The 10,566-nt window shown below is 40.9% G+C and overlaps 1 protein-coding gene across 4 annotated transcripts; it reads left to right on the plus strand.

Annotated features, from left to right (window-relative positions):
* Positions 1-106: 106 nt before the first annotated feature.
* Positions 107-7,797, plus strand: LOC135492393 (serine/arginine-rich splicing factor 11-like). Of its 4 annotated transcripts, XM_064778850.1 has the most exons (15): positions 107-305; positions 813-946; positions 1,167-1,429; positions 1,707-1,876; positions 2,067-2,194; positions 2,465-2,500; positions 2,763-2,895; positions 3,408-3,518; positions 3,971-4,003; positions 4,493-4,561; positions 4,931-4,954; positions 5,471-5,623; positions 5,814-5,849; positions 6,760-6,822; positions 7,008-7,797. In XM_064778850.1, exons 1-15 carry the CDS (start codon positions 178-180, stop codon positions 7,246-7,248), a joined length of 1,722 nt encoding a protein of 573 aa, XP_064634920.1. In that variant the 5' UTR covers positions 107-177; the 3' UTR covers positions 7,249-7,797. The 4 variants fall into 4 exon arrangements, with proteins under 4 accessions (XP_064634920.1, XP_064634921.1, XP_064634922.1 ...); XM_064778851.1 differs by lacking the exon at positions 4,931-4,954; XM_064778852.1 differs by lacking the exon at positions 3,971-4,003.
* Positions 7,798-10,566: the final 2,769 nt, after the last annotated feature.

Genomic DNA, 10,566 nt, shown 5'->3' on the forward strand with positions numbered 1-10,566 from the left:
TGCCTATGTCCTGATCTCATGTGTACAAAAACGTGCGAAGACACCTGGACGGCACAGTGCCCGGTAACGATGGAATTCAACAAATTCACTTACAACCAAAGAAAAAAACAAAGTGAAAATGTTTTGTTCGATTTTGTGACGATTTTATTGCTTAAAACACGATTTAAAGCCGCAGAAATGTCGAGCTCTGTGAATACGAAGGTTATACAGGTTACCAATGTAGCCCCAACGGCTACTAAAGAACAGATGAAGACATTGTTTAGCTACATTGGACGAATAGAGGAGGTCAAGTTGTACCCTGCCGAGTCAGTATTTCAGTAGTTTCACACACTCAATGCACTGTTGCACATACTTACATGCATAATGCATACGCAACAACACTTACAGTGATGGAATTAACGCTATGATTAAGCCTCGTCATCAGTATTGTTAATTTTCTCATCATATTTACTTGTCTGACTCGGTGATTATTCTTTTCGAACAACAAATTTAAGTTGGTTTTTCCATCGTGATTGAATCATCATGCGTGACACTAGGCTAGCGTCTCTCATGGCACAGATTTAAGCTTTTGCTGGAAACACTAGTCCAGTCTGACTCTGAGTCTTGCTATATGAGACCAGCAATTCTCATTTTAAAAACAAATACAGTACAGTCAATGCAGTGAGTGCTGTCTTGTAGTTACTGCGAGGATATTTTCAAAATACAGGGCTGAGGGTCAATTGAGATGGCTCTTCAGCATGTTAATCTGATCTATTCATTGCTTTGCTAAACCAAAATCAGATAACTTTTATTTGTTAACCTGATTTTTTCAGAGATTCCCCATTACCAGTTGCATCAAGGGTGTGTTTTGTCAAGTATGAGGATTCTGTCAGTGCCGGCGTTGCCTGTCATCTTACAAACACTGTGTTCATTGACCGCGCACTCATTCTGGTGCCAGTCGAAGATGGTTAGTACAGGAGTAGTCTTTTAAAATCAGGAAATTAGAGAGGAAAAAGATCTGCTGACTTCGCTCTTAAGTAATGGATATTATATGTAATGGTTAACTTTGGGTACATTTTTACGTCATAATCCCATACCAGATTGAATAAGTTAAAACAGTGGTGATTGAATCGATTTGGCAGTATATTTATTTTCATGCATGCAATTATACCACAACTATCTTTCAGGTAAAATTCCTGATGAATCTCACGCAATGCAGTTGGCTGCCCCTGGGGGAACTGTGGCCGGTGTCCTGCCCACGGCTTCAAACTGGCCCAGTAATGTGGTCAATCAAGTCACTGGCACCGGTGTTGGCCAGGTTATTATGACTCATGACCCGAGACTGACCTCCATGGGACTCCCGCAATATCCACCTTTACCTGCAACCATGGATGCCTCAAAAATTGATGAAATCCGTCGGACTGTCTACATTGATAACCTGGATTCTGCAGTAAGTTGTATTCATGTCTGTCAGAGAATATTGATAATCTGTACGTTCAGGTTCAGCAAGTATTCTTCGAGGGCTCTACACCTTCTAGTGGAGGCGACAGCGGTGATGTTTTGCCTTATTGCCCAAAAATTTATGACTTCATAAGGCAAAAGTGGTAGTATTTAGCCTACACGTTGGCTCATTTTCCCACAACTAGGCAGTTGTCACCGCCTCTTTCACTATTTTCAAGTGTGATGATTTCACGGATTCTTTCACCTTAAATGTATGCTTTTTCCAGGTGACAGGTGACATGTTGATGCAGTTCTTTGCCCAAGTCGGTGAGGTGAAATACATCAGAATGGCTGGAGATGACCGTGAGAAGAGTGCGTATGTTGAGTTTACTAACCAGACATCAGTTCCTACTGCGTTCACTTTCAATGGCGTGAACTGCGGCACCAAACCAATCAAGTAAGTATAATGATGCCTTATCTCTCCAACGAAAGTTTGTTTTGAAATTTTAGGGAATCAAGGTTGTTCATGAACTTCACAAAAGTTCTCGATGTTTCCATAAGTATTCTGTTGCTAGCAAAAAGCCAATGATTCCTTAGCTTAGATTTTGTGTGATTTGTTTCTTAACTCTTTTTGTCACCTTTTCAAGGGTGTCCCATTCTACAGTCGCCATCATTAAACCGATGCCCAAGATTGAGATTCCTTCGAAGGAAGTTGAAGAGGCAATGAAGAAAGTCAAGGAGGCACAGTCGCTCATATCTGGGGCAGTCGAATCAGGTAAGTACATCAGTTAAAACCACCCCTCACTTCTGAAGGGCTCAGGGCAAGGCCTCTTGATCAATGTTTGCAGTAACGTTCCCATCAAGTCCCAATGCTTCTTTAATGCTTAGTTGAGCTAATGCACACGTTTGTGTCTATTGCCAGATTGAGCGACTTGGCCGAGGTGTGAACTCACTACAGTAACATAAAATTCTCTCTCATCTCTCTCAATTACACCTTGAATTTTGCTGTTGTTGGCGGTTTTGACTGTTTACCTTCTGTTTTCAGGAATGAAGGAATCCATCAACAAGCCAATGAAACCAGGTCTGTAAAACATCAATGTTCTCTGTGGGCAATTTATCCGGAAGAGTTATGGCAAGAATGTTTCTGTGCCTGTTATGAATTGCCTTTGTTACTTCATATCAAACTCATTGTGAACTCTGACACCAGCATTCCCCCCAAGTCATTGTGAATATTTTGTCGTGTTGGCCCTTGAACCTCTCAAAGAGGAAAGAACCATCGCTTTTCACCTATTCATGGGGTGTCATTTGGGAAAAAATTCAGTCTATGATATGTTTTTCTTCAGAATATCGTCACGACCGTCGACCTCAGAGCAGGAGTCCAATCAGAGGAGGCAGACGCAAGAGATCTAGGTCAAGGTCACGTCGTTCAAGGTCACGGTCTCGTAAGAGGTCATCGTCTCGAAGTAGAAGGTCAAGGTTAGTATTTCATGACCTCGGAAGGCCACAAAAAGTCAAACGAGAATAAATTTTCCTGTTGTTCGCTATCCCGAGTACATATTGTTGGCAAACCTTAGCTTACCCTTTAGCCTCTTAATACCTGATTATGTCTGCTGTATAATGCTGCGGTAAACCAGAATTCTGTACCCCCTGATCAGACATTTGACACCCGGCTGATGCTTGGAGAACAAAGTTCATGTTGACCACTGCATAAGTCATTATATCCCTGATTCCTTAAACTTTACCAAAAGAGTTTTGTTGTTTTGTACCCCACCACACCATAAAGGGTCAGTTTTTATATTGATGTCATTGTATAAATTCTATTACTAGCATTAGTTGATTAGAAATTAAACAATAGTCCATACATGTATGTTTACTAATACTAATAGGAACAAGGTGCTGAACGGGGTGTAATGCCTGCCCTGCACGGAAAATCTGTGAGAAAGTTGGCTGAGAACTTGGACCATTCTTATGAATATTATTCTACGCAGGTCACGAAAACGTTCAAGGTCAAGGGGTCGAAGGTCGAGATCTCGTTCTCGAAGGTCAAGGTCTCGTTCTAAGAGATCACCAAGGCGACGTAGGTCAAGGTCCAGGAGTCGGTAGGTATTGAGGAGGATGATGACACATTTTTCTTGCTGGCTTCAATTTTGCTGTTTGCATGGTGATCTGGCTTTGAACGGAGGAGTCCTCAGAAAAATTCTTTGAATGCTGATAGCCATTGGAAAGGAATGGACTTCCTGTATTACACTTTGAGCCATAAAATTCTTCTAGATTTTGAAGACTTTTGGTTATTGGCCAAAAGATGGTGAAATAAGAGCTGAACACTGTGGACAAAGAAAGTGCTGGAATCGACTGTCGGCCAACCAAAGCTATCCTGATATTCGTCTATAGTGTGTTCAGTGTATTCAGATTTCCTCCTGTCAAAGCTGAGACTCGCATTCCCTGTCAAGATCACCATGCAACCAAGTTGGCAGCCGACAAGAAGACCTCAAGAAGTTGTTTAAACTCATGCAACACGTTGTTGACAAACGTCAAATACTTTCTATTTCAGTAACAGAGGCCAGCACGCCAAACCCAAATCCAAGTTAGTACTTTTCTGGCATCATGGCCACTAAATTACAGGTTGTCTTGAACTACTGTTAGAAATAGATCTTCATTTTTTCAAGAACTGGTCGAACTTTGTTTAATTCCCCTATCTGGGCCCTCCCCTGAATTTCATAATCTGAGAACTTTGAAACCTCCTTTACTATAAGTTCAAGACAGCCTGTGGTTCTGGATCATGGAAGGATGTTTAAAAAAATCGCAACATGTATGATGTAATCTGTGCTTACTCCAGAAAAAAGGCTGGGCTCCTCCTGGTATCTTGCATGAACATGCATTTTGCGGCTAACTAATTATTCTTGAACAGTTATTGCTTGAATAGTTTATCAACTAATTTAGTAGAGGATTGTAAAAAACGTTTTTGGATTTGTCAGTTGGCACCAAGAAAAACTGAAAAGTTGTCTAGGACACTGTATTGTTATAGTTGACGTTCAATCAAGTAAAATTTCATGTTGAAATATTTCATTTTTAGCCACCGTCGTCGCTCGAAAACTCCCCCACGAGGCTACCGCAGTTCGAGACGATCCCGTACTCCGAGCAGGTAAGATGTCCATAAAGTTGTTACCTCTCACAAATGTCTGTGTACATGAAACTCATGGTGTTCTGGTCCTCTTTGTCAGATTTGATGCCCTGAGGGGAGAGACGAACCAGTAATCTCTTTAGTCCCTACTAATTCACGGAATTGCACTCATGCACAACTTGGTTATGATGCACAGCAGTTATGAAAGTGAAGCTACAGCGATTTCCATCCAGTTATGAATATACAGCTTTTACAAAGAGGGAGCTAGACAGTACAGCATTTCATTCAAATAGAACATTACAAGAGTAAAGACATGTACATGAAATTATGATTGAGTTTTGTAAACTTATGTTAGTGTGGGCCGTCAGTAATTCGCTTTTTCTTCGGCAGTATTCAAGCACCGCCGGATATCATGTAAGTCTAGCTTCGTGGTGCGGCTATTTCAGGGCAGAGGAATTTTGATATCCTCAAAAATCCTCCACCCTCAAAGAGTCAAAAGGGCAAACTCAATCAATATGTGTTGATCTTGACGCTTCATTCCCAGTCTTTTGTCAGAGTCATTGATTACAAAAGCAGCACAATGTTCAACTTCACCTCTACTCTCATACTCTCACTTTGATCTGGACGTACTCCTTTGTATTGATGAGGCCTAAGCCCTGTATTAGGTTGTAATCTTAAGTGGCTGGAGTGGACTTAAGTTACAATGAATTCAGTGGTTTTGACTTCTACTTGCACCATGTGAACTCAGCCGTTTTGCACTTCTGGTATCCCAGGATTGCTGTCGGACAACACATTGCCGGTATAAGCTTTTTGGGGAAGATTCAACATTGAGCATTGCTGTACATATGGGCCTAAGGTATTACAACTTCAAGTAAATTGTTTTGATTGTGTTATGTAACATTGACAGTTTATTCATTGTATATTTTTCAGAGAAAGGTCCCGTAAGCGTAGCACTTCCCGAGGCAGGAAGAAATCACCATCGCCCTATAGCAGGAAGAAGAAGGCCATGTCAAGATCACCATCGCCTCCTGTGCTGGAAAAAGAGTCCCTCTCACCTAGTAAGAGGTCAAGGTCAAGGTCGAGGTATGTATCATTTATAGCATCTCAATCAGCGCTAAACTGTAGTGAAGAGTAGATCTCTCATAAGAATAGCAGGTTGGTATATTGGTTGGTGCCTCTGTCTTGTATCAGAGTACTTTACATCCTCATAGTTGCTAAGCGCTACCAGAGATCAAATCAATTCTTTCCTATGATCATTTTTTTCTTAATTCAGAACTCCCAAGTTAACTAAGAAGCCAAAACGATCCAAGTAAGTACACGTGACCCAGTGGCAATCCTTAACTTTCAAACCTTTTTTGCCTTCCTTTTCGCCAGACACCCTGTCATAACTTGACATACATAAAGTTCATCATGGAAACTTCCAATTAAAAAGGCACCCTTTCAACAGATAAATTCTGTTTTGAATGAGGTGTTCTGACAACAGGGCTCGAATGAGGAAGAGTGGCTCGAATTTCTGATTCCCAATGATTCTGCATGTACATATACAGGCCATGCAGATGACATCAATACAGAATAATACACCATTTTTTATGTAAAATGACATCATTGACCAACACATTGCTTCAATGTTGTATCAGTGACCTGTTTAATTCTTTCTAGAAATATCTATTTTTGATTTTTTTTTCATAACAGTGGTAAAGGTTCTGTCGTAAAAAAGTAGGTGAAAGGAAATTGTGATGCTCTTGGTTGGTATTGTCACTTCTGCTTCTGTTTTTGTGGCTGCACTTCAATCAGGTTTCATTTGCCCTTGGTTGAGGATATACCAACAAGGCTCCCCAATATGATGCACTGCCGCTGAATGCTTGAGTCGCAGTGATCAGTCTTATTTCTCCGTAAAGCATTTCATCGTGTTCAAGTTGGTTGCCATTTGCACACGCAGCCTTCCTGCGTGGTATCAGCAGCACTTATTTCCATGAACACCTTACACACCAAGAAATGTCTGTCATTATGGGGTTCATTATAAATCATATTCCTCATTCAAGCACGGATAGTTGTAATGTTCAGTGAGAAAGGAGAGACTGGCCATCAGCTCTTTGTGGTTCATCATTTTCACGAGAAGAGAAATGGTATAGGGGAGGGGGTCATCTTTCAGTCAAGCCCTACCGCAGTTAGCAGCAACATACCGTCACTTATCAACTGGCAATTGATGTATCTTGCAGGTCCCGGAGCCCCCGTCGTAGGTCAAGGTCACGTGACAGGAAGCGTGGTGGATCCCGCTCTAGGTATGGTATTTTTGATCACTCAGAATGAGTAAAACATCATCTATGATGAATCCTCCGTGGTCATGACATTTGAGCAGTCCAGTAAAAGTTAAGGTCCTTTTGGTAAACTGTATTTCGTATTGCCAAAACTCAAACTCCACTGGTGCAATTTTAGATTTAGATTTAGTCTTATTTCTTGCTTGTAGGCATGTCAAGAAGGAAAAGAAAAGAGACCGTGATCGAAGCCGTGAGCGCAGCAGCAAAAAGAAGGATTCGAAAATCAACATCCAGCGCGATTATGACGAGGAAGAAAAGGGCTACAGCAGTGAAAATGACGACAAAAAGGGAGCGAGAGCTGCAAGACGAAATGAAGAAGTAAAGGAGGAGACGCTCGATGAGACAAAAGATAATTTGGAAACGGAAGACATGGATATGGACAGTGATTAGACATTTAAATGAGTTGGCAAATTTTAGTTTTTAGTCTACGGTGAACTACTCTTCTGGATTTTGAAACAGTTGTTGTAGGTTAGCTTGACAGAGTCTATGCCAATCCAGAGTGCAATTATGTACCAAGGAAGTTCAAGTGAAGATCTGTGTTTTCAAAGCATATGTCTGTACATGTATTGATGGTGGACAGATTCTTTGTGTAAGAAGGTGAAAGTCTCATTAATAGTGTAAGCTCACACGTTGGTCAAATTTGTGGTGTTTGTGAAAAGTAACGAGCTCGATTGAAACTAGATGATGAGAATGATGCTATTATTGTGGTATATTGTAAGTCCCCCTCAACTTCTCAATTCATTAATCTAAAACTCATTTGAATGGTAATACAAAGTACTTTAGCAACTGCGCCTCTGACAATATGGCAAAGCCAGAGTCAGTTTTGAAAGATATACTTCAATGATGATATTGCTCATCTTGGCAGTTACATTTTTATTCCTTGATTGTCCAAGTTGTTTACCTTATGACTGTTGTGAAATAAAAAGATGTAATCAGAAATTTTTGTGTTTCTTGATGGTATAACCATGTTGATGAATAATACTGTAACCCGGAAAAATACTGGAGGAGTTTTATTAAATTATATGGTCTTTGCAGTCCAACCAGATCTGCAAACTTATCAAAGGGAACTTGGTCCTCAAAGGTCGTAATGGTCCTGTGAGGGAATGTTTGCTTGCCCTGCCATTCAAACACTGGTATGAGGGACCACAGCCTTTAGTCTCTTCCAACAGCCTCAAAACGTCTGTCAAAATCGGCATGGAAAATGTTTTTGACGATCATTTGGGAAAACATCTGCAACATATTTCCTGTTCCTGGTATTCCCACCAGTTGACCAGTACATCTGAAGAGATCTTGCCTGCTATCCCTGCACTCATCCATACGCAGTGGACCAACCTCGTTCCTTGCCCTGAGGAGACCAAATTAGGTTGACGCGATGGGCTGCCCAGAGTCCAGCAATCCCGAGACTGGAACGCTCTTGACGGCTTACTATTCTGGGTATGACTTTGTCCCTATAAGACCATTTTGGGATTTACATGTACTTCCAAGCTCAATTCTCTGGGCAAATTATACCAACTGCCTCGCGCAGCACTGGGACCCAATATTCTGCGACTATATCTTTGCCAGAAAAGTACTCCTGGTTTGAGAGAAGAAAATCCTTTGTATAAGGACACAACGAAACTGCGTTGATTCTTCCTAGCGTCACACCATGACATCCTGAGGTGTGGAACTACGACAGTTAATTAAATCCTACTAGCAATAAGCTGAATGATTCGCGACATTGGCGCAGGGAGATCGTCGAAACAAAAAAAAGAAAAGAAGACAAAACCATTTTGAGATTCTTACAACATTTTTTGTTACTTAGAACCTAGACCGCCACCTCGGGAAAACAGTCCGCATCGTCTTCTCCCGGGAAGAGGTCATAGAAACACACATTATCCCCTACGATACATTTGTAACAGTCACAGCAATCACTGTCGCTCTCGCAATAATCCGTGCTGCAGGTGGCTCTGAAAAAACAGTAATGATATACACTCTTGAAAATAAGGGCGTTTAAGCTTGTAAAAAGCTTTTAAGGCTTTTTAACTGATAGTGTATTGCCAAAATGTATCATGTACAGTATGCTTCCAGTCATCCAGGCTTTTTTACAATATCACTATAACATTTCAATCTGTTCTAGTAACTTCATTTTTTACCTTTTATTGAGCATCCCCTCGTAAAAATCTGAAATAAATGTAAAACACTAGTGACTGAGTTCTATTTTTGAAAAATTTGTAGATAACACGCAAACTATAGTTTAAATGAATATTACAGAGTCGAATTATTAACGATTTAGCTAGTTATATACATGTAAGTTCGTCCACGTGGCAGCCAATTTTTTTCCCACAATGTCCCACATCTCAACAATAGTGTGTCCACTATGTCGTGTTTAGATCCATCCTGAGATACAGGTTTTTGATAATCCTATACCTCGTATCGAGAGGCGGAGTATATTAAAAATCACTGGTTGTCAGGATGCTCATTGCTCATGCCATGAATACCTACCTCTTTTGGTCACGGTCCGAGCGCTGGTCATCACCACTGGAATAAAGAATGTGTGTGGTTTTATGGAATCTCCCGAGTTACATTATCAGTTGATTATTTTTATTAATACGAGGTCTGTGTATAATGCCAAAAATCACCAAAAGCTGAAGAGCGCCGAGACCAAATTGATGACTTTTGGCACCCTACCGATGCTAAGAGCCGGACGGACGGACGGGGAGGGGCGGGGGGAGGGGGAAGGGGGTTAGGCCTACGGCCCGCCAGATTGACCTATACACCGGTTTTTATACACCATTACAACAATGAAATATCACCACCTATAGCGAATCTGGTACAACTTACCTAGGGTGACTGCAATGACTGTTAGAATAAGACACGTCTTCATGATGGTTGTTTTGCGAAAAACTGGGAAACCGTGATGGTGGCAACAAGTTATACGTTGCAATTTGAGAATATGAATATTGGGGAATATTTGTCTAGATGACTCTGTATTTACTTTCACTTGATTAATCTCTCCAAGTCTGTCATTTTGTGCTGTCCCAATTTTGCCGCGCTGGGCTTAAAGTAAAAGCATCGGCATTGACAAACCATGCCGTAGCCCGGCAAGATAAGGTAACATTTGGAAAAGACAGGTGGCAGCACTAGCAGCGGACCCAATCTCGACGAAACCTTATGCAGGTCCTGTTACGAAGCACCTACACGGCCGCGAAGCCTGGTGAACGAGGGTGATTGTATCGAATTGTGATAAGCGATATGTGCGTATAGCGCCATATTGCAATGCTGCCGACTGAATCTGACTCGTACATGATGAAATAAAGTTTCCTATGGTTGCATTTTACACTTGACTTTACGGATTGGATATTGTAGTCATAGGAGAACGGTAAAATGTATCCTTTTGAAGGCCATTAATCGTCGGGTTAAAGCCTTCGTGCACTTGCGGTTATGTTGAGAGCCATTCTTACTCCAAAAACAACGAATTTTCTTGCGTGTATTCCGGCTTTACTAAATACAACGCATGGGAACAAACATGTGACGATGACAATAGAGGTAAATAGATTTGAGGTCACAAATTTGATTTGAATATTTGATGTATATCAAATATTTATAAAGAAGGTTTTAGTTTTAGTCGATATGACTGAAAGTCACGGTTCTTTGTCAATTCTTTTTATTCGTTCTGTAGCATTTTGAATAAAAATGACCTATAAATGATAGGACCAAAGATTTTCAAAT

Source organism: Lineus longissimus, chromosome 8 (assembly GCF_910592395.1).
Source record: "Lineus longissimus chromosome 8, tnLinLong1.2, whole genome shotgun sequence".
In the NCBI taxonomy this organism is placed as follows: domain Eukaryota; kingdom Metazoa; phylum Nemertea; class Pilidiophora; order Heteronemertea; family Lineidae; genus Lineus; species Lineus longissimus.